The sequence below is a fragment of the Sander vitreus genome, chromosome 3, assembly GCF_031162955.1.
Source record: "Sander vitreus isolate 19-12246 chromosome 3, sanVit1, whole genome shotgun sequence".
NCBI lineage: Eukaryota > Metazoa > Chordata > Actinopteri > Perciformes > Percidae > Sander > Sander vitreus.
This window is the reverse complement of record NC_135857.1, coordinates 7668416-7693424: the sequence shown is the minus strand read 5'-3', so window position 1 is coordinate 7693424 and position 25009 is coordinate 7668416. Positions and strand designations below refer to the sequence as shown.

The window sequence follows — 25009 nt, the reverse complement described above, 5'->3', positions numbered from 1 at the left end:
CGGCATGGTTTTATTTCAGTTCAGAGTCCAGACCAAGCACGTTCAGATATGAAGCCAAAGGAGATTTTTTTTCTTTTGCGTCAACAACAAACACCAACATCACCTGAGCAAGCGTTCGAGAATGTGTTGTCCAGTTGTTGTTTTCTTTCTAACTTCGTTGCTGTGGCTAAAATCAGCTGGGCCAAAACACCATCTAGCGTTAGTACCCCTCATTAACTTGCAAAGTAAAAAAAAAAATAATATAATAATAATAAAATAATATAAAATATTTGTTTGGAGGCGGTTTTCCCTCAAATAGAAAGTGTTTCTTTGTGAATCCGGACTTGTTACCAAATGTTTTGTCATTTTACAATATATAGCAGTAATGTTCTATAAGTGCATGTGAATAATTTTAATTTTTTAAGTAAATGAGTTTTTTTTAAATCTTGTTTCTAAATTAATTCAGCCTATTACGTCCCGATAGCCGACAGGATCTAGGGAGCAACAGATGATGTGAAGTGGTCGAAGGAAGGATGGGAGACGCTTATTAAACAGCTTTCCATACAGTTTATTAATTACAAGAAAAGAAAAATGTGCAGGAGGAGCCCCTGCCAACGGCACCCTTTCCCAGTCAGCTGGCGATCGGTGCAAACCGAGCAAACAGAGGAGGAGAATGCCCATACTGTTTTTCTTTTAATTATTACAATACAGACATTAAGAGAATAATCGCTATGCAAGTACTTTTACTTTTAATACTTAAAGTACATTTAAAATCAGTCAATCTTTTACTTAAGTAGGGTTGTCATTGTGGTACGTCTACTTTTACTAAAGTAAATATGTCTCTGGTTATTTGTACTTTTACTTAAGAACTGAGATTCAGTACTTCCACCACCACTGAGTACAATATTTCTCTCTGATATAGTAGAAGTAGAAAGTGGCATGAAAAGAAAAGAAAGTAAAGTACAAGTACCTCGACATTTGTAGCCTACTTACTGTAAGTACTGGAGTAAATGTACTTGGTTACATTCCACCACTGAGCCTCCATAACTAACAGTTATCTGAAAGGCTCCAGGTTATGTTATTGTGGGCTTCTACATACATTAACAAGGCAGAGACAGCCACAGGAAATCTTCATGAATCAAGGAAACGAAACCACAACCCTTCAAGCTGTTAATAAGTTGACTGACTTAACTTGGTAAGTCAAGTATCATGTTTAAACAAAATATAACACGTTGACCTAATAAATGCAGCCTGTGAGTAGCGCTTCTCTTGTTATCAGTTAACACCGCCTACTATGCGAAATCGAAACCTATCTGTGCGATAAAAAAAAAAAGCATTAGGCTACTTAGGTACTAGGTAAAAGTCTCCCATTTTGTGTCAAGAGTCCGCTACGCTCTTCCTGCCGCTCAGCAAACCTGCGCAATTCAGTTTGGGACAATGGCCTTCAATCAGCAGCAGACACCTTTTTATAACCCAGTAAGTGATTCAAACTTGTCTTTATGTTCCTGGGAAACGACGTGATGATGTGTGAAGGCGCCGCTCCTGCTCGCTGTTACCTCAGCTCCGAGCCAGATCAGCGGGGTAACGAGCCAACACCAGGACCCTAAACAGGATTATCGAGGCGCCCCCCTGCTACAGCATGCGATGACGGCGCAATGTCCACGAGCAGGCTACCATCAATAGGACAGGATAGGATCATCGACTTCTTTTTGGGGAGAATATTAATTATTACTATTAATTAATTACTCTGGGCTGAGAGTTCCTAGTAACCTTACCAAAAAAGGCTCAGGATGCTGCAAATGTTGGTATACTATGAAAATGGCTGGTGGATTTAAGACAAAAAGTAATAATTTATTGAATTAATCAAAAAACAAAAAAAATCTCCGGTTTTTCCTTCATCCACCGTGTGTGATTTTGTGTGTGTGTGTGTGTGTGTGTGTGTGTGTGTGTGTGTGTCAGTCGCGGGGGGAAGTCAGCAGCCTCGCCCGCTGCAGAGATCAGACAGGATGTGAACAACAGCAGCTTTCAGTGACTTTAGAGTGAAGAAACCGCTTACATTGATGTTAAAATGTTTACAGGTTGGCAGGACGGTCTGAAATGTTCTGCACGGTCTTTCGTTGTACGTTTTGTTGGTAAATGGGAGATGTTCGAGTCAGTCAAACGTGAAGACAACGGTCTCTGAAACAAGGAAATGAATTTGACCCGTTCTTCTAACTCTCGCTTGGTCAGTGGCCAAATGCGATAGGTGGCTCCGGCTGTCAATCAATATCTTCCAGTCACGCGGGCCCCTGATTGGTCCGGGCCCGTAAGCACCGCTTACCCTGTTTACCGATACTTACGCGTCTGCCCCATAGTCACCAAAATACATTACATTTGTACACAGTAGATTAACATTTGTCAAGAGTACAACAGTAGAATCATGAAAGTAATAATGATACAACAACAGTGTAACGTATTAGGCTAATGGTACAGCACATGATAATAAAACAAAAGTATTTGAAAAATGGTAAAGAGATGGGGGGAGTGTGTGGAAGCACGGAAGGGAGGGAGAGGGGACGGGATGAGGAGGAGGGAGGGGCTAGCTAGCCTCGTTTTGTTTGAAAATACTTTGAACGTCAACAAGAAGTGCGGTCACCCAACATCGCTTAGAGCACCTTTAAACTAAGCTATGTACAGTAGGAACCATGTTTATCCATTTTATCCCAAAATCCAAAGCCTACTGTCACAAATCACAAAATTGCCTCAAGCGGCTTTATACTAGCAATAACAAGTTTGCAGTTAGAATGAAACACAGCCATTAACTTGTAAAGTCCCGTCCTTTGTAGAGACTCCCCTTCACTGGATCAATCCACGGTGGTCTGCAGGAGGGGAAGTCCATCAACGTCAGTGGACGAGTCCTGCCTGGAGCCGATAGGTCAGACTGCTCTTTTCATCATTTTATCGCTCAGCTCTTAGTCCTTAGATATGGTCAGTACAGCTTATAAAATATTTTAATCAAAACAAACAACCAAAACACATTCATTTTTCAGAACAATAACTTCATTTTCTAAAGAATGTATGTTAAGACATGTTAAAGGTATTGAGTTTCTTGTAAACTGAGTTTAGGGGAGAGTTATTTGCTTCCTCCTCCAACATTTGCAAAGCTGTTGAGAAGACAATCTCAACAGGAGTATACAGTCAAATGGAGCTTTTGACTGTATGCCATGGTCTTCATCACTGCATGGCGTTTGGTCAGTTGCACATGAATGTGAGCAACCACGTGCTTTTGCACATACATGTTCTTTCACTATTTAGACCATGAGATACAAAATAACAGGGATCCACTCATCTTAACATTGCTCCATAGTGCCATTAATGGTCAAAAACCATTTGGTTCTATTCACTATTAGGGTAGCTTGCAACATAAAAAAATAAGTAACCATGTTTTGGCCATTTACACACAATTCTTATAATAAAAAAGCTTAATAGTGATAGTTTCTTGTAGACCATTAAATTAGGACTTCTGTTTTTCTCCAGGTTCAGTGTGAATTTACAGTGTGGTTCCAGGACCAATGCGGACATTGCTGTCCACATTAACCCACGATATGACAGCCACCCCGGTTATGTGGTTACCAACACCTTACAGAATGGCAGCTGGGGGACAGAAGAGAGGAAGCAAAACTCGCCGTTTCCTGCTGGCTCTACCTTCAGCCTCACCATCACAGTCACACGTGATTCCTACCAGGTCTGAAGATGAAAAATGATCCACTAAAGCCATTTACACATACAAACTCTGGACTGTGAATGTCCAAGGTATCAGGTCCCAACATTGTCGGTAGTGCCCCTTTCACAAATGTAGCATGTAACAGGAGATTGTCCGTATCAGATGCGTTCTCACTTACTGGAAATACTGGTTTGGTTTAGACAAGGGGTGGTGCCTGGTAGAGCGTGCAGCAGACATGACGCCATTACACTGCGTTACAGAGCCGTTTGTAATTTGGTCATAAAGTCTCTTGGCGATCCTTGAATTCGTCTTGACGGTTTTGGCGTCAGCCCTTACCGACAGAAGCTCCTGAATCTTATCATCTCTCCAGTTAGACATTTTCCTTGGCTTCTTTATGTAAATCGCCCTTCTTCTTCACCCTCGGATGTTTGTTTTCCTCCCGGTGTTGTGTGAGCGGCAGTAAATGTCATCATGACGGCCACTTATTTAGTTCACATCTACAGCGGACTGTGCTCAAGGTTCAACCAGGTCGAAACACTGTTGTTGGGCGGCACAAGCCTTGGAAAAAAATGGGTTTCAGAGCGCAGTGATGGCGTTGCTGCTTTTGGTTGAAAAGCCCTACACACTTTTGGCTCAATCTGAGATAATTCGGATTTTGTGCTAGGGTCTGATCTGACTGGTTTGGACATTTGCGTTCTCACATACAGCTCTACCAGGTAATGTCTAGATAATTACAGAATTGCATTGCTTGAGTGAAAGCGGCTTTAGTTTTGTCTGAGTACAAAATTGTAGAAATTGAATTCAGGCAGATTTCACTACATTTACAAATCCTGTGTGTTTCTCATCCGTGAGTGCACAACAGGTCATTATGAAGTACAACAATTAGAAAATATCATTCAAAGAATAATTTAAAGTAAACAAAAAACATAACCTCTCAAGTTTGAATTGGAAGTTATTTTCTATTTTTTATATAGTTATTTTCTGAGTTGCAGTCTTCAATCCAATTGCTCATGGGATTATTTGGGGAAGCAGTCAGAGATGGTAACTATATGGAGTACAAAACATACACTCTGTTCAGGTTGCTATTATTTATAGAAAGATCTTATTTTTGTGCATGCAAAAATATTTTTTTAGCTCAGAAATGAGACCCAAATAAAATTCCATATTTTCTCCCCAGCTGAATGTCAATGGCTGCCACTTTATGGAGTACAGACACCGTATCCCATTTCACCTGGTGGACGCCATCTCAGTCAACGGGAAAGTAGAAATTTCCTCCATTGCCTTCCAGTACCCTATGGTGAGGATGCTGCATTAATGTATCAAGTATGGCATTAATGGTGTTTCATTTACGCCAATGCTCTCATTACAAATAATCACAAACCTACTAAATGAATCAACATGTAGAGTACGTGAACAGCATTACAGAAAGGGGAATGAGATTAAAGTTGTTTTCTTTTGTCTTCAAATTCCTGGACAGATGGCATTCCCTGCACAGCCTGCTTTTGCTGCACAAGTAGCCTATCCCACCCAGGCTGGCTTCCCTTCTTATCCAGCGTTTCCCCCACAACCTGGATTTCCATCTCAGCCTGGGTTTCCATCTCAGCCTGGGTTTCCATCTCAGCCTGGATTTCCTCCAGCAATGCCTGTGAGTATCAGGCAGGGTGGAGTTACAGTTCTACAGACATTTTACAGAGCTGCTCTGGGACAGCAAAAACCTTATAGGTTAAGTTAAAGTTGCCATGCAAATAGTTTTGGTTTCATTTGTCCAGATTTAGAGAAATCTGTGTCTGATTTCTGCCTCCATCCCAATACAGTGGAGGTGAATGGAATTGTATTTATGTGGTAGATGTTTAATCCTAAAATGTTAAGCATACCATTAATCTAGTTTGGCTTGTTAGCCAGCTAAGTTCAGTTTTATGTGTCTACAGAGACATCAGCTTTGGGACACTCCTAAAGAACCCGAGGGCAGGTACACAGAACACAACATAGGGCATATGGTTTGAGTTGGCCACACTGGAAGGTGTAGACGATGATGCTTAAATATGGGGTTACCACTTTAAGACAATCTCTGCTGTAGGGCTGTCCCAAACGATTATTTTTTAAACGATTAATCTAGCGATTTCTTTTTGATTAGTCGACTAATCTAACAATCAATTGTTCGATTAATCTAACGATAATTATCTTTATAATTAATAATAATAATAATAATACATTTTTAGTGCAACCTGAAGCCAGATGTAGGCTATCAATCCAACCACAAAATAAAGTCACTTTCAGGAGGAATACAAAAATAAAACCAGGAGGGAGGGCATGAGACGAGAGGACGTGACACGGGAGGCTCCAGGCTGCAGCCATACAGTCTCGAAGTTTTCCCAAACTTGCGATCTTAAAGAGGCCGGCGGGTCCTCTAACTCTTGTGGGTTGCCACTACTCGCCATACTCGTCCTTTCGTGCTGCTATCTCTGACTCACTCACTGGACTCTCGACCTGACAAAAAACTGCATGTAGGCGGAGAGCTCGGCTAGCTTCAGAGCTAAGGTGGGGCTACAGATTAGGTGTCCCTAGAACCCGTGCATCTAACAGTAGTTCATACTATCTATATATATATATATACTACTATACATATCAGTTTTTACATTAGCAGGTAAAAGGAGTTCCAAAACACTCCGAAAACTGAAGACTAGGGAATCAGAAACCCAAGGTAAGGAGAGACATAGGGAGTAACAAAAAATGCTCTGACAACAGACAAAGGAAGCACAGAGACTAAATACATGAGGTAACAAGGGTAGTAACAAGGGACGATGAACAGGTGGGACACATCAGGGCAGGGCACACAATCACAAAGGCGGGAAAACACAAGGCAGACATGACACAGGAGAAACAGACTACAAAATAAAACAGGAAACTAAAGCATGAAACATACACAAGGATGGAACTAGGAAAACAAAACACAGAACGAACACGGGTAAAACATAACCATGAACAAATAAGAGGGAAACAGCAACACACAGGAAATGAATTGACAAAATGAAACACGAAAACCCACAACTGAAAACCACAACCATGACAGTGTTGCACTTAGTTGTTTACATGAAAAGTGATAGAAATAGTTTTGTCAAGTAGAGCTGCAAAGATTAAGCAAGAAAATAATCAACAGATTAATGGACAATGAAAATAATAATTTGCAGCCCTACTGCTGCTGCAATGCTCTCCACACATTTACACTTAGAAGCACGGTGCTTTTCCGGCCGCACCCTATTCAGTGATGTCACAGCAGGTGTGTTTCATTAGCGATTTCAGAGGCACATTGCATCACTGTCAGTTTAATCATCTTTGATCTATAAATGAATGATACTAAAACTAACTTAACTAGAATGGATAATAAGTGTGTTTGTATAATTCATTTATTTTCCAATTGGGTCTCTGTACAGGCTGTTCCATACCAGAGCAACATCAGCGGTGGACTGAAATCTGGCAGGACCATCACTATTCAGGGGACTGTTAATCCCAACGCCACAAGGTCTGACTTGATTACTTATTGTTGCTGGATCTCACTTTGAAACCAACCTTGTAGAAATGAAAACACAACATCCCACTTCACATCAAGACTAGTGGAGTTCTTGCAGTTTGACTATACATGTAGCCCCAGGCCACACCTTTACCTATAGGCCAAAGATGTGCAGCCATGTCTGCTAGGGGTGTGCAAAAAAATCGATTGACATTCGAATCACGATTCAAGCTCCACCGATTCAAAATCGATTCATAAAATTCCAAAAATCGATTCAGTTTTTTTTTTATTGCAGGAGTGGAAATAAAGCTTGTGTGTGCGCCTCCAGCTCTGCAATGATTGAGATTCATAAAACTTTTTAAATCTGACAAAAAAAAATGCATATGCATATTTCTGTCTTTGTCTCAACAAAAGACACTAAAGCGTATTGACAGGAAAGAGGCAGAGGAGAAAACAGTGAAAACAGCTGGAGCAGGGCACATCATTTTTTGAGGGGCATAAGGCCAAACTTAGGAGGCACAGCGTGAAATTGCTGCCCTGCCTCAGACTGTATCCTTATTCACAGACCTCACAGACCACAGCAGACTTACTGTATCATGGAATACATGTCAGGATCTGGTTTACCCTTCTCGTGCCATGACTGACTGATTCTTGGTGTATGAACTCTGCTTTCTGTTCAGTGTTTCTGTGCCAGGGTTTGTTCACTTGCTGTGTGTTTCCTCATTCTAATATCTAGTTTTGCCATTTTCCCAAATTTTACTGAAGCAGTCTGATGATGCACTATCATTCCAGTTGCCGCCCAGAGAAGGAAACTCAAACTCACATTCCTGTCTTGGCAGATATGTAATGAAAATTTACCAGAGTTCTTTTTCTATGTGTGCAGTTTATAAGATGTGTGTCAGGCCAGAGTTGGCCAATATGACAATATATACTATGAGAGGATTCAAATTTGTTAAATATTGTATTTGCCAGATATTTTGCCATACCTCGTATACTATAGTTGCTCTCCCTTTTCAACACCTCTGGGTGTATCTGGCCATTGTAGGCAATGCTGCAAATTAATGGGCAGGACTAGTTTATATGCAATATTAAATCATTATATGATTTAAGCCTCAATGTTATGAAGTATCTTGTTTTGTCAGGTATTTAATTAGCTGGATTAGCCCACAGCAGACATAGTTGGGTTTTTCATCCATTATCTGAAGTTCGCTAAAACCATTCACGCAAATAAAGCCGGTGAAAGTGTGTTTCCAGCCAGCGTCTTTAAAGCGAATAAAAACATGTGCATAATGACGTCACATGCTGTTTTGCGGTCAAATTGGTATATGGAATAGATTGATTGAAAAAGTCTCTCGTCTCCTCACACCCGCCGTGTCTGCAAAGAAAGCGTAAATGGCGGAAATTACCTAAAACGTCATCTTCTTCGTTTTATGGTGGGTTGCAACCATAAAATGACCTAAAACATAATTGCAATTCATTATTGATTCGGCAAATAACGTTTCCATCAGCGTTTATCACATGAGCCGAAAATCCGATGAGATCAAACGTTTCCATAAGGCATTTTTCATTTGATATTACTTTATTTGCATAAAAACGTCTGGATGGAAACATGGCTTGTAAGAGCATTGATGCCGAGGCCCAGTGTCATGTTGTACTCCCTCTCTCTCCTCTGTGTTTCCTCTCAGGTTCACTGTGAATCTGAGCTATTTCTCTGGCATTGCTCTGCATTATAACCCACGTTTCGACGAGAACACTGTGGTTCGGAACACCAAGCAGGGGGACCAGTGGGGCGCAGAGGAGCGCAGCGGCGGGATGCCCTTCCACCGGGGGATGCCTTTCACGGTAACACTGCAAACTAGTGACGGTCAAATGAAGCTTTGCGAACCACTGTCTTTATTTTCTGAGCTCACTAGATGGCGCTCTCTGTTCAAAGAAAAAGGTTAAAGAAATGGTAATTCAGTATGTTTTCAACCCTTTGTTGAACAGAGAGCACCATCTAGTGAGCTCAGAAAATAAAGACAGTGGTTCGCGAAGCTTCTTTTGACCATCACTACTGCAAACACTTCACTGATTGCACACACTGACCAGGTGAAGGGCGAACGTCACTGGTGATCGGCCCACATTTACTACTCATGGTTTCCGCGGGGTCTTAAAAAGTCTAAAAAAAGTCTCAAATTTAAAAATCGAAATTTTAGGACTTAAAAAGTCTTAAATTCGCTGAAGTATTGTGTTCTAGGTCTTACATTTTTTTTTAACAGGTCTTAATTTCCCTACGTCAATGCAACGCTACCTCTAATGCTCACTGAAATGCTCCCACAGCGCTTTAGAATGTTTTTTCTTTTTAATTCTGTGGTGTTGTAGTTCTTTCTGTCACTAATCCAAATATAATTTGCTGTATTAGGACTACAAATGAGACCAACATGCAACTTATATTGCAGCCAATCTAGATACTAGTCCGATAATGCCAGTGAGCAAATCGGGGAATTATTGACAATGTTTCCGGACTCTGACATCCGTCTTTTTTTTTTGGTTGTTGTGAGGATCTTAAATTTCATTCATAATGGTCTTAAAAAGTCTTAAATTTGACATGGTGAAACCTGTAGAGACCCTGGTCTGAAAGTGTATATATCTTTCCGCTGCAGGCATCTCTTTCGACAGCATCTCAGCTAAAAAGATGATACTATATATTTTATAAAAATTAAAAAATTGCACTTGCATGTGGCTCTTCGTAGTTTGGCTTTTTTTAAGCTAATGTACTTATACTCAATTCCTGCTGTTTGGGGTTTGTACCTTCATGGTTGAATGCACTTATTGGAGGACGCTTTGGATAAAAGCATCAGCTAAATGACATGTAATGTAATGTTTTGTTCCTCTGCTGGACTAAATGTCTAAGTGTGATGCGCTAAAGTGAGGGAATCACACGGAGACATAATGCTGGTCAACACATACAGACATCATCTGACTGATTTAGGTAACCTTTCACATTCAAAACAAATGAATGAGTCTCCGGCTCTCGCTGGTTTACAGCAGGTCCAGTCCAGTTTGAAGCAATTGCAATCATGTCCTCAATAAGGAGGCCTATGTGTTTAAAGGACAAATCTTCTTTTGTGCTTTTGTTTAGTTGACAGCATTATTTAACAGATATCCCTAGCATGTATTTTGGGTGGGAATCACCAGAGGCCTCACGATACAATATCATCACGATACTTATGTCACGATACAATATTATCGCGGTACTTATGTCGCGATACGATATCATCACAATACTTATGCCACAATACGATATCATCACGATACTTATGTCATGATGCAATATCATCACGATACTTATGTCACGGTACTTACGTCACGATACAATATCATCACGATGCTTATGTCACGATACGATATCATCACGATGCTCATGTCAAGATACAATATCGTTGCGATACTTATGTCACAATACGATATCATCACGATACTTATGTCACAATACGATATCATCACAATACTTATGTCACGATACGATATCATCACAATACTTATGTCACGATACGATATCATCACGATACGATATCACAGTACTTATGTCACGGTACTATATCATCATGATACTTATGTCACGTACTTATGCCACGATACGATATCATCACGATGCTTATGTCATGATACGATAGCATCACGATGCTCATGTCACGATACAATATCATCGCGATACTTATGTCACGATACTATATCATCACGATACTTATGTCATGGTACTTATGCCACGATATCATCACGATGCTCATGTCACGATACAATATCATCACGATACTTATGTCACAATACAATAGTATTGCGATTTTAAACATATTGCAATATTCTGCGATATATTGCAATTTGTTACCTTTTTTCCAACTTCAAATTTTTCCCGATTTCAAATGATGTCTCCAAAAGGAAACTTTGTCAACATCTGTTTTATCTAAAAAGATACACTTCTCTGTTTGTTCATCTCACTCCAATTTTATTGCTGCGAAATGGGATTGTCAAGCAGACAAATTGACCAACACATATATAATAATAGATCAATACTTGGCGTCTGTGTATCGATACAGTATTGCCACGGAAAATATTGCGATACTATGCTGTATCAATTTTTTCCCAATTTTTTGTGGTTTTTGACAGGTTTTTTTTTTCACTAACACCGAATACATACCTCCGTAAATACACCACTAACATCAACCTATTAATTCTGGTTTTACCCTTTTTTTTGGAATTCATGGTCAATAATCCTTATTTATAGGAAATTATAGCCCATCTAATTCTTTGGTTAAAAAAAGTTGAAACTAAGTATTATTTTGACAAATAGTTACAATTGAGTGGAAAATCACAGACTGTCAAATTTCAGTCAGGATACTGTTTTTTTGTTTTTTTCAAATGCTATAAAATATTTATAAAACATCCAAAATTCAAATGAAAGTGGCGAACTGATCCTTAACTGTACTTGCGAAGAGCGTTGTATGGATCTGTTGTTGTTATTTTTGGGGAATTTGCTTGAAAGAAACCCAAATTTCTGAAACTTTTAAAACTGGTCAAATTTGACCCAAGGACAACAGGAGGGTTAAAACCCTGATGTGTGGGACCTTGGTACTCCTAGTGGTAGTATCAAAAAAGACACTGTGGCGAGTTTATTAGTTTGACTTTTATCAGGGACATTCTTTCAAAGATGTGTTTGTAAAATGCTCTTTTTTTTTCTTCTTTCAGCTGACTATCTGTTGTGAGAAACAATCCTTCAGGATTGTGGTGAATGGGATGCAGCAGCACACCTATAAGCATCGTTTCACTCACTTCCAACACATCACCACGCTGGAGATCACTGGAGACATCAGTCTGTCCTCTGTGATGGTGTAGAGACCCAGCACCACTGGCTGCTCTGGATTATTTTACACACAGTAGGGTTTACCTGATAAAAAAAAAAAAAATGCTTGCATTTATTAATGAATTCATGCTAATTGATTACTTATGGCATTTACTGGATATTGTTTATTTACCTTCTGTGTATTCATGCTACAAATAATCTTTTTTATATTATTATTTGCTATACATATTCTGAAAACATTGTTTTTTAAAAGGAAAAATTCACCAAGGATTACCATGACTGACTGGTTGAATTCAGAAGTGTGATGTTTGTCCATAGACATTCTGTATAATGAAGTCTACATTCAATAAAAATGAATACTGTGATCTTTGTTGTTTGTGAAACATTCAAATTAAAATGTAGTGTGGCATGTTTTGTGTGATGAATTCTTACCTGCTGGAATGTGACTAAATAAAAGGCAAAGCAAATGAACATTTCAACTATATTTTCCTTTATTTCTTGATTTTTATCTGTCACTTTAGGTGGTAAGCAAATTCACCGCAGCCTGTAAGAATGCAGTCTGCCTCGCTACTGAGGCACAGTGGGCTTTTAGCCAAATGCTAACACATCTCGCTATAGTGTGGTAGCATGCTAACATTCGCTCCCTAGAACTTGAGGCTGATGGTAATGTCAATACTCTTGCAGGTATTTTTTGACTCTTCACCATAAAATATTTAGAGTCAAACACTTAAATGTTTTGCATTCTGGTGAATTTTTATGCACACGTCTTTATTTATGTAAAGGAAATTATTCCTTATTATTCAAACTTTCCGCATGTTCAAAACATCACGTTCCGAGATGTTTTTCTTTTTAGGAATCATGTACCTCTCAACAACAAATCTGTTAAAGAACGAGACCACGTTAAAGCCAAAAGCTTCAAAGTTTAAATCTTTATTTCTCACTTCCTGTTGTGTTCTTTAACCCCCCCCCCCCCCGAAAAGTAAGACACAAGTAGACACAGTTCTAGTTTTCTTTACATAGCCCCCTGAACGGTTATTTTTAACCTTTTTTTTTGGAAAGTGGGTTGTCTTTCATATTTTATTAGGGGGGACAAATCTACCTCTTCTAAATATTGGGGGGGGGGGGGATATCCCCCCCAAAATCTATGCCTATGCCAAATACCAAATGCTATGGCAAGCCATCTAATAGCTCAGACATTTTGCTCAAAGCCACACATGTCCATCTCATGGTGGTGCTAGAGGGAAAGTCAGGGGGGGTCACCAAAGTCATTAGGGTACAATATCTGAGAAACAAATTGTGTGCCAACCCATCTGGTAGAAGCTGAGTTATTGAAAAGCGTAAGTACATACTGGTAAAATATTGACCTGCTGACCACGAATATCTGCACAGTCCATCTTCATCCATCCAGTAGTTGTTGAGACGTTTCCGTTTGGACCAAAGTGATAGACGGACGGACAGTGTTTGTTGTGTCAACTCTCTTTCAGAGGAATTTGAGCTGCAGTCTATTTCTGAACATATGGCTACTGTGCTCAGACCACAAATCTTGAGTAACTAAGATTTTTGTTTATGTCAAGGACCCCTAAACTGAAACTAATTAGGCGACAGACCCCCATCTGATAAGATTTTGTCCCAGGGTCCCCCATCTGATAGGATTTCTGCTTTTAGATGTTTTATTACAGAAAGTGTATGAAACCCATGACCAAACTAGGCATGCATTTTGTCATTGTTTACTTACGGATGGAATTATAGGGAAAATAATGATTCCCCTTTTTATTATATTTATACCCCAATTTGGGAACCACTGACTTGGATATTTTGGTCGAGAACTCCTTTCTGTGTATTTCTCAAATTTCTACAAATGAGAAATTTGGGAAACTGTATGTTTGAGAGTCTGTATTACTTCTTTTTTTTTTATTTACGGTAATGTCATTAAATAATGTTTCAAAATGAAGTGATTGACACATTATCAATTCCACATACGTTCTACATAAAGTATATTTTAAAATGTAATTTTTAAAGTATTATTTGCGTTATTTACCCCAGTTTATTAAGTAATATTTCACTGTGACAGAGCAACAATCCACAATACTCTTAAAATTAGTGCAGGGGGGTCGCCAAATTATGTGGAATATATATATATATATATTTGAAAGTTTCTTATTTCAAAAATTAAAATAAGTCTGAAAATATACATTAATATGATTGCAAAACTTTAATAGCAAAGATAAATTGGCCTATTTGTGAAAAAAGATTACCATAGACTGCCATAGATACATAATTATGGTTAATAAAAAAAAGTGAATCCAACATATTGTTAGCAAATATAAATCCCCACTGCTTACTGGCCTACAGGTAAGGTAGTCACTAAGGTAGCCATCCACAAATACAGTTCATCCTAAAGATTTACTGTGTCAAATGTTTAACATTAAAACATGATTTATAAAATCATGCCAACAGTTATTAGGCTATTTGAATAGCTTATCCTATGCAAGAAAGGTATGTATGTATAAAGGCTTTAGGCCGCCTTACACGTTATTGTAAGCCCAGTTTAATATACAACTTCATTTTATACGATATAGGGGGTCCCTGATCTTTCAGTTAAGGGGCCCGTGGCTTAAAAAACGTAAAAGACCCCTGCTGTTGTGTATAGACTATAGAGCACTACCATGGCTCAGGCTGTGGCTCCAGTGTATGTCCAGCAGGGGTCGCTGGTTGACTACCTTTAGCTGTTGTACTGACTCTTCAGAGCAGGACTGGGAGCAGCCAGCTATGGTAACGTTAGCTAAAAGCCAGTCTGCGGCTTCTGTTCCCTACGAGCCGAGCTGCACCCAGCCAGTAACACCAGCGGTGCTCTATTTGCTGTAACGTTACTGGAGAACAGTGAGTATTTCTTCTTCAAATAAACATGTGATATAAGACTGAGGGGGCACTTTTTATTTGAAGACAGCGGTGTTGAGACAGAAGGCAAGCAAGGCAGTCCGGCTGACTGAATCATTTTCACAGGATCCGAATGTGTTGTTCCAGGATTTGCTTCACCAAAAATGAGGGCAAAGAACTAAGGCTGTGGTTTGAGACAATTGGGCTATTTAGCTAGGTAAATGGCTCACTGGAGAGTTAAACTAAATCTTAATGAATTACTGTTGGCTTTTGTTTTTGGAGCTTTTTTCTCTGCGGTGGAATAAAAAGGCAAATATTTGTTATTAGGTAACGTTACCCCCACCTACGAAACGGTAGCTCAGCTAGCTAATGTAGCCCAAAAGCTACACCTATTTTAGCGCTGTCATGCTTATTGTCCCCTGACTTCACATTGAAAGCGTAGTGGGGCTAATAAATGTTGCTTTGTGTAGCTACTTCAGTTAGCGTACCAGGTGTTCGCATCGTTTTAACCTCAGCAGCCAAATAGATAAACAGCAGAGAGCGTGAATTACTGTTCCCTAGCCCTGCTTATTATAGACTGAACGTGATGCTAATGTTGATACAAAAGCTGTCCATTCACGGTGGACCTGGTTATTATTTTTAAAGATGAGTTAATGGCCGAAGAAGACCTTTTAGGAAACTTTTTGGTGTTCTAGCAAACTGATTTGTAGATAATCCGCTAGGCAGCACTAACGTTATATCTTCTAAATATCTTCTTGTAAAATGTCATCTTGGTTTTAAGGCACTGAGTTATATTGTTTTAGCTACCAGAGCACTGTGCTTTTACTATGTTATTATCATCGGTGTGTTGTGTTTGCTGGGCTGAACTGTGACACCTTCTAGCTGGGAGTACAGAGAGCTCCATGGCCAATATTACCTGTGCCATAATTAAAGTAGGAGGAGGTTGTTTGTATGGGACTCCAGTCTGTGCTGCCCTGTGGAGAGTGTCACTCAGCAGCTAATGGGAAGCAGGCTGACGCTTAATATCTGCCTGTCTGCTTATGTCAGTTTGTGGCAGGAAGAGTTCCTGATTTTTGAGGGTTTGGAGAGACCCAGTTAAAAATAAGGCCAGGAATGTGTTTTGGTCCTGCCAAGCTCCTCCAATGGGCCTCTGTATTGTACATTGTACATTTCATATTTTATATATTATTACTGTATATTTGTTTTTATTATATATGTAAAAAGTCTGGATAATATATGTTGTTTGTATACCTGGAGTGGTAACAAAAATAATTTCCCCCTGGGATTATTAAAGTATTTCTGATTCTGATTCTGTAATGTAAGCATGTTGGAGGTCTTCAGTGATGGAGGTCTGGGTTTTACACGGCCATCTACACATGTTGACAGTTACAACATGCTGTGAGACTTCTGATGCTGTTTTATTGTCTTGCAAAATATAAAAGTGTACAAAATATACAATAGCCAGAGGCTCGTGGTAAGTTGGATATTTTATACCCTAATACGCTTGCCACTTATGCCAGTAGTTATTGCCCATTTAAAAAAAAATGTAAAAGTAGAACTGGGCAATACATTGTTATAATACTGATATCATGAAATTTAATTTCGACTAATTTCCTTTCTGAGTAAGATATCGATTATGCTTTTGAATATAGAACATTTTGAAAAAGAAACCATGGTGAGGTCTTTTAAGTAGTTTGTTTTGGCTAAAAAAAACATCCAAAAACAAAACATACTGTTTACAATTATATCAAAAAGAGAAGAGCACAATAACCCTTACATTTGAGAAGGTGGAACCAGAGACTGTTTTCCATTGTTTGCTTGATATAGGGATGGGATCAATGTAACGGTACTATGGGACAATATATAGGCTTCATTTGTAAGGGTGTAAAGATACATTGATCTGGATTGATACATTGATTCAACGATCCACGCTCCAACATTATCGATGCAAAGTGAAAATATCTATGCCTACATGTTTTTAGCTTTTTGTCTTGAGGTCGTTATTGTGTTGTAATCGTTGGAGCTTGTATTGCAAGACAAATTTCCGTGTCTACGGACAATGAAGTGCTATCTATCTATCTATCTATCTATCTATCTATCTATCTATCTATCTATCTATCTATCTATCTATCGATCTATCAATCGCTACATTTTGTCTGTATGCCCCTTTATTTTAGATTCCCACTTCATATTTATGCTAAGAATAGTTTGTTCTTAATTTAAATGAGCTCAGTAATAGAATCGTTTGTTGACCCTTATGGATAATGCTGTAGTTTTTATACAACGGTAGCTAGGCTATTTTGTTGTTGCCTCTGTGTACATTAGGCCACATTTTTGCATAAATGTGAAGAAGTACTATTTATCTATTAGATCTTTAATTCAGTAAATTAGCCAAAAACCGACTTTCTTGTCTGGTAATTTTGTCCATATTCTCATGAATATTAACACGTTCATATTGCAATATTTATAAGAAGTGGAACAACGATAGAGGATTTAATCCATATTGCTCATCATTATCTTGATAAATGACTTCAACAAATAAATCATTCTAGACTTACCTGTTTCAGTTGAGTGGTCAGTGAATCATCATGTATTGTTGTTACTGATTGAAATAATCTTTTGAAAATGCCAAAAGTCACTGTCATCCCACAACATTATCACATCAATAACATGGAGGTATTTGATTTCTATTTGAAAATAGTTTAATATAGACTTTAAGGTTATAGATTTCGTTTTTTTCTGAGCTGTCCAGCTTCACGTGACAATCGACGTTACTATTTAACACATTAATATGAAGTATTTAGTAAGTTTGACAAAGTTTGCTCTTCCTGTCTCTTTCCCCAGGGGATTCGTCCCTGTCGGTCACAACAAAGGCCCCTGTGAACTGGACCTCCTGCTCTGAAGGGAAAATAGAGCCACGGTGGACGGAAACGCAGCGTCTAGTGTGTCACCATGTTTAACCTGATGAAAAAGGATAAGGAGAGGGACGGGAGTAGGAAGGAGAAGAAAGATAAGAAGGAGAGGATGTCTCCGGCAGAGCTGCGCAGCCTGGAAGAGATGAGCATGCGGCGAGGCTTCTTCAACCTGAAGAGGGAGGCCAAGCGTGAGTCCAAGAACAAACTGGAGATCTCCAACCCCATCCCCATCAAAGTGGCCAGCAGCAGCGAGCTCACCCTCACGGACATCGAGTCGGACGGCTTGAGCAACCGTAGCAGCGTGGTTCTGGACGAGCAGCTGAGCGCTGCCAGCTCCACTGACGACCTGAAGGGCGATGGCGGGGGAGGACAGGACGGACACCGCAGCTCAGTACGGGATCGCGTGGCTCACTTCGGTACACTTGCCAAGACCAACTCCTCGCAGGTGGGTCAGATGATGAAACGCTTCTCCTTTTCCCAGAGGAGTAAGGAGGAGAGCCCTTCAGAGGGCTCCACCCCCTCCGGCCAGAACTCTGCTGCCCCGTCCCCGCAGGTGGAGAGTAAAGTGTTCAGCATGCTCCGCAAGCACAGCCTGAGGCAGCAGCCTGAAGCGGCATCGGACGCCAAGAAAGTCTGCATCCCCGAAGTGGTCGACAAGACCTTCCCTGCACAGCTGCAGCTGCCGCCCGTGGTCGCGCCGAGTGTGCCCGAGATCCGCGAGTTGGAGCTGCAGCGCCGCAACACCGGCGACTTTGGATTCTCTTTGCGTCGCACCACCATGCTGGACCGCAGTCCCGACGGAGGAGTGTACCGGCGCGTGGTCCACTTTGCTGAGCCCGGCGCCGGCACCAAGGACCTGGTGCTGGGGCTGGTGCCGGGCGACAGGCTGGTGGAGATAAATGGACGGAATGTGGAGAACAAGAGCCGGGACGAGATAGTGGAGATGATCCGCCAGTCGGGAGACACGGTGAGGCTGAAGGTGCAGCCCATCCTGGAGCTGAGCGAGCTGAGCCGCTGCTGGCTGAGGAACACCGAGGGGCTGCGCAGGGAGGCCAGACATGTAAGCAGCCTGTCCACTTTCTAAGTACAAACCCGATAAAGCTCACTGTTCCGCTCTCTTTGCCACGAGTGGCACTCTTGTGTCGATATCTTGGTTGACTGTCTTCCGATCTAAAAATGTTCAACGTTTTCTCACAATTGTTTCAGAAACCTTTTTTTGACAGGCAGGTTTAATTATATAATATTAATATTTATTTTTCCAAGTACATTTACACAAACAAGGAATGTATCCTCTGCATTTAACCCATCCTAACTAGTTGGGAGCAGTAGGCAGTCATAGTCCGGCGTCTGGGGACCAACTCCAGTTGTAATGCCAGTACCTTCGTCAAGGGCAACGGCAGGAGTTACCTATCATGCATGTCTTTATGGTGGGAGGAAACCGGAGCCAACATGAGGAGAACATGCAAACTCCAAAGAAAGGCCCGGACCGGGGACCGGGGATCAAAGCCAGTACTCAGCAACAGAAACAACAGTGTCCCATATTGTCAGGGGTGCAGTGTTTGGGTTCTGCTTTATTGACAAGCTGTTGTCAGTAAAGTCTAGGATGTCCTGCTTACTATTTGTGCCTTTATATTGGTTGGGAAAGAAAGCTTCAAGACTGAATTGAGAGAATAGTCTGGTTTTATGAGTTCACGCTCACTCATATTTATTACAAAAACACTAACTCAGTATGGCTTGTATGTTCGGTCATCTGCTGCAGCCTTGGTTGCTGCTACAGGTACTATTTCCTTTTCAGCAGTTATCATAATTCCATCTAATGTGCACTAAAAACGTCCTAATAGTTAAGAAACCATATAGACAAGTGCAGAAATAATTAGCCTAGTTGATTATTGAAAATGAATGTGAGTGTTGATGCTGGTTTATATTATTGTACAGTTTTGGACTGTTGGCTGGACTAAACAAGTAGTTTCTCACTGGTCTCTGGAAAACGGAAAATGTGGAAACAATGTTCTGTTTGATCCATTGATTAATGAAGTATAGAGGAACCTAGTTTTTTCTTTTTGAAGGTATTGAAACTGTCTTAAAGCCAATACATTTGTAGAGTGTGCACCATCCCTGCAGTAACAGTAGCTGAGTGTCCTCCTGTAGGGCCTGCTGCCTGGCAGCATCAGAGGGCTTTGTTTGTTTGCCTCTATTGGCTTTGGTTCAAGGGTCCTTGTGACACTATCCGACTGAAAGCGACTCCGCCCCCCCTCCCTCATTCATCACAATTGAATTAATCTGCTCTGGGAAGCAGGGAGTGGCTAGCTGTAGCCCATGTTGTTGTTCTCCTTACAGGAGTGTAGAAGCTCTTTCTCCACTCTGGCTGTTTGTCTCTCAGATAAGAGACTAACATGTTATTGTGCGGAGCTGCTATAATGATTTCCATTTCCATGGTCTAAACAGGAAGTGCACAGCGGAGGGAGCTTTGTTTAAGTGTATAGGTAGTGTTGGGTCAAACAACACACACACACACACACACACACACTTCCCCTCCTTTTAACTTCGTGAGCCTATCTCTGTAGCTGATTTGTGTGTGTGTTAAACAGCAGGCCTGTCTGTGTCTCTTTGTCCACTTTAACAGATTTCAGCAGCTCGACTACTGGTTTAGATAAAGGAGAGCCAACAGAAAGGCCATTATTCATTCCCGACTGCATCTGCCAGCTCGCATAATTCCCAATGCCAACAGCAGCTGCCTGCTTTGTATTCCTGATAAAGCGTTAACGAATAGTGCTGTGTGTCAATCTGTCAATCGATTTTTATTTGTTACATGAAATCGTACCAGGTACTATTTCACTGTCATCCCATCAGCTCCTTAATCTTATGCATGATTCATCAATGTGGCCGTCAGATTAGCACACATGGTTTGAAATGTTTCAATATAAGTGCCGTTATGATACGTTACCGAGTTCTGTACGGATATTAGATAAGATAGAATCATTCATCCTGCAGCTAGCATTTGTTCGCCATGATCTATTAGACAGAGTGCAAAAACCTTTTTGTCCACCTGCCGAATGGCTAGTGAATGTTAAAATGTTACCAGCCTCATTAGATTACCATTGTTTTTGAGAGAGAGAGAGAGACCAAAATGATCACGGTTTTCGGTATTATCACGGTATGTGTGTTCAATATGTTCAGAAAGCACTGGTAGGCCTACACAAGCTGAAATAGTTTCAAAAAGTGTAACAGTTTTTATTGTATTACAAAAATATAGGCAAAACTTTATCAAAAGTGCAACTTTTAACATCAAAGGAACAAGGTAAACATGGAAATAGCTTGTTTGTCAGGAACATTTCCAGTAGTGCAGGTTTAAATTATACAAATCCAAACATTCAAGCTAAGACATAAAGTATGTAAAAAAAAATATGTAGCCAAATCATAGAAACACCACTAATTATATACTTGTTTTCTTCATCATCAAAATTAAAATGTAAAACTGTACACACAACTTCAGGAGACTCGGATGAAGCTGGGAAGGATTAAACACACGGTTTCCACACCGTGGTAATTCACTGTGATGATAATGATATTTTAAATGAAAACTGTAATTGTTATTGTCAACATTTTTATCGTGGTTTACTGTTAGACCGCTAATCGTTACATCCCTAACTGAGCCTTTGTACATGGGGCACACTCAACCTGGGCGCCCCAGAAAAGAAAAGCAATTACTTTTGTGAGGACAGTGTTATCATAACTAATAGAAAGCGATGTAAATAATAGCCTCATTGTAACAAACTGGAATATTCCTATAAAATAAGAAGGATTGGGTTTGACAAAGCAGAATGCTGGCTGTAAACTGCAGCACTTGGGGTTAGGCAGCATTGTGTCAGTCCACCTAAAGCTGGTGCCAGGAGTGTTCCACACAAACATGAACACAGTAAGAAGGAATCCAGGTTTGGAAGCAGACAGACAGGATGCACCTATTCTTTGAGCTATGAGCAGGATGTTCTAAAAAAAGCACTGGGATGTCTTAGGAAAGGAGGAGACATTTTCACCCTGAACCAGCAAGTAAGACATTTACTGGCTCAAGTGGCGCTAGATGGGAGAACTCATTTTTATCAGCTATTTTCAAAACCATGTCCATTGATAACTTTCAGCATTAAGATGAGAGAAATTAAGTAGGCCCGCTGCTTTTTTGAAATGAATGACTGGTGTCCTTGTACAAAAATATAACGATATAAATTATTATTTAAAATGAAATAATTGATTAATATAAAATAATAAAAAAACATAATAAAGATACAACCTATATTGTTGTGTGTGTGTGTATATATATATATATATATATATATATATATATATATATAAATAAATAAATATATAACGCTCTGGAATTGGTTGCGCCTTGGAAGGTCAGTGGCAACTATGTCAAAGTTGAAATAATTTGAACTTTGAGCTCAGCGGCATTTCCGAGCGGTGCGCGGCGCCAAGGGTAGCGCAGCGCGTAGTTGGGCGGCACCGCTCTCCCCAAAGGAAAACATTGGAACGGCCAGTGCAGAGCAGTTTTACCGCGGATCGTGTGTAGGTGGCTTTATGCTGCCAGAAGTGCTGAGCATAAGTGCTGAGCATTCCCTGAGCAGAGGTCTGGTCCAGTCAAACCTGCTGGGCAGCATTCAACTGCTGTAAATGCAGACGGAGGCCACAGCCAGTCTTCTTGAACTTCACTTCTGTCTACTGCCTCTGCTGTTTGCTCTCTCTCCTTTCCTAGGGGCTCTCTTTGAGGATTCAGAGCAGCAGGCTTTACTGTGTAGGATGCAGGTGCTTCACTCGCATCTTAGCTGCTGCTTTCTGCCTCATTCCTGCTCCTGTTCCCCGTGTTTGCCAGCAGCTTCTTATACCTTGGCATTGACTCTGTCTAGAAGCAGGTTAAATCATTTTAATATTTCATTTATATTCAGTATATAGTATTTAATCAATTTAATATGTAATCAATCTTTAGAGCAGACTCATAGAAACAGAGATCACAGAGCCAGAATAACAACCACCGAGAGTTCTTAAAGGTCCCATATCATGCTCATTTTCAGGTTAATTTACTCGTACTTTGGATTTTCTACTAGAACATGTTTACATGCGTTAAAGTGGCCATATTATGCTCATTTTCAGGTTCATAATTGTAATTTGAGATTGTATCAGAATAGGTTTACATGGTTTAATGTTCAAAAAACACCATATTTTTGTGGTACTGCACATTGCTGCAGCTCCTCTTTTCACCCTGTGTTCAGGTCTCTGTTTTAGCTACAGAGTGAGACCTCTCAACTTATGTAATGTTTGTTGTCGGTTGCACATGCGCAGTAGCTAGGTAAGGATTACATGAGCTAACTAGCTGTTTCTGCAACTTCGGCCTGTACAAAGCAGGATTTAGACTTCTTCTAAACGAGGGCGCACTTCCAACTTTGCGTGGAATACCTGCAGAGCAGGGACATGTAAGTAGTTCTATACAATTTATTTTGTAGATTAGGGTGAATTTATGTGTGTTGTAGCAGTGTTTTGCCATTGAGAACGAGCTAGCATGCTAGCGTTAGCCCCCTTGGCCCCTCGTCTCGGCTAGTTACGTAGAAAGCCTTGCATATTTTGAACAGCTCACCCGGAGACTGAAGGCAGGACACATTCAGAAACCCATATCTCACGTGGAAGCACCAGAGACACAAATAACACCCCAAATCCCAGAAAAAGTGATTTTTTTTTTTCTTCATAATATGGGCACTTTAATGTTTAAAAAACACATCATTTTTTCTCATTCTGTTAGTCTGAATACACCCTCTGTCTGAAATGTTTCGTTTTAGCGCTGTCTCTTTAAGCCCCCCTCCTAAAACAAGCCCAGTCTGCTGTGACTGGTTAGTGTTTCTGGGTCTTCTTTATCTGCACTCTCGGACAAGGGGGTAAGCGAGCATCCAGAAAGCGTACCTCCTATGGGGAGATTCTAAGGCTAACAAGCCATCACCTTCTGCTAACATTCCATTGACTCCCATTTTGGCATCACTTTGACAGCAAATAACTTTACATCTGAAGCATTTAAAGACTCTATTTGTCCATTGTTTATTTCTAAAGAAACACGACAATATATAAAAGGCTCCATTAACTTGTATCTCACGTTATGGCCCTGTAGCAGCTGTTTCTGTAAAAATAGGCTAACGATTGTGTCATAACCACGCGACTTTCTGTCGCACGGTAGAGAAATTACCGTATAGTCAGGAGAAGCTTGCAGGCAATCGGGGGGACGTGGAGGCATACAGTCAAGGGAGAAGCCCATAGAGAGTCCATGAAAGCATCGGAACAAAATATTTCAGCAACGTTTTGATGGATTGGAAATACTTCGGTATCCCTGCAAGATTGGGAATGATTGAGATTTCTCTTGGCACAGCTACCAGAAGACTTACAAATTTCAGACAGGTTGCTCATGTCACATCTACGTCGTCAAGCTCAGTTTGAGGCTGTGCAGTAATGCTCAACCAAAACCCGGAAAAGTGCTTCTAATTGACTTCACTGGTCTCCGTCGAAGTCTATGGCGTCGCTGTGTCCATTTATTTCACTGTCTACGCTCTCTGAGTCTCTGCACCGTCATTGCAGCCGGGGAATGACTATAGCGGTACTTTCTACCTACATATAGTATAGTTATGACATCACAACCGTCCAGAAGTCCTGACGGCACCGTTTCTGAATGCAGGCTTTGTGCATTTCTGTGTGGATTGAACGTTTTGATACTTTCACAGTATTTATATAACACCTCGACCTGCTTTATAATCAAATAAGACATGGATGCTCACTTTTTACAATATGGGACCTTTAAGGTCATTTGTGGGAACTGAAATTGTAGGTCTTTTGACGCTGATTTTAGCAGTTGAAAGGTCTGTTGACTCATATGTAGATATATTACTTCTATTTTAAATCTAATGCTGTTGTGGTGCTTGCAGTAACAGTAATCCAGTATTAGCATTAGTAATAGTAGTAGACACTTGAAAGCACAGCCATATTTTCCTCTCGCACTCCACTTACCGACTCTTTCTCATTCACCCTCTATGCTGTCCACCATAGTGTACCCTCAACAGTGCCTGTTAACTTTGGCACAGCTATTGTTATCTCGACACATTCAGGAAGCAATTGTGACTTAACTCGCTTTATTCAGACCCTCTCAAACTTTTCTGCATCCT

The 25009-nt window shown here is 40.4% G+C and overlaps 2 protein-coding genes across 5 annotated transcripts in view; both read left to right on the top strand.

The window, feature by feature from the left end:
* The first annotated feature begins 1313 nt into the window (after positions 1-1313).
* LOC144515208 (galectin-9-like) lies at positions 1314-12501 on the top strand. The gene is made up of 8 exons (XM_078245838.1): positions 1314-1455; positions 2805-2893; positions 3496-3703; positions 4860-4979; positions 5160-5327; positions 7114-7202; positions 8876-9032; positions 11916-12501. Exons 1-8 carry the CDS (start codon positions 1417-1419, stop codon positions 12060-12062), a joined length of 1017 nt encoding a protein of 338 aa, XP_078101964.1. The 5' UTR covers positions 1314-1416; the 3' UTR covers positions 12063-12501.
* Positions 12502-14800: 2299 nt separating this feature from the next.
* myo18ab (myosin XVIIIA b) overlaps positions 14801-25009 on the top strand; it is a 163054-nt gene continuing 152845 nt past the window's right edge. For 3 of the 4 annotated variants that reach the window (XM_078245834.1, XM_078245835.1, XM_078245833.1), the window contains exons 1-2: positions 14802-14910; positions 17752-18882. In XM_078245834.1, the coding sequence (XP_078101960.1) occupies positions 17860-18882 (1023 nt within the window). In that variant the 5' untranslated portion in view covers positions 14802-14910; positions 17752-17859. Of the gene's footprint in view, positions 14911-17751; positions 18883-25009 lie in introns of all 4 variants that reach the window. The other variant, XM_078245837.1, reaches the window with a different exon arrangement.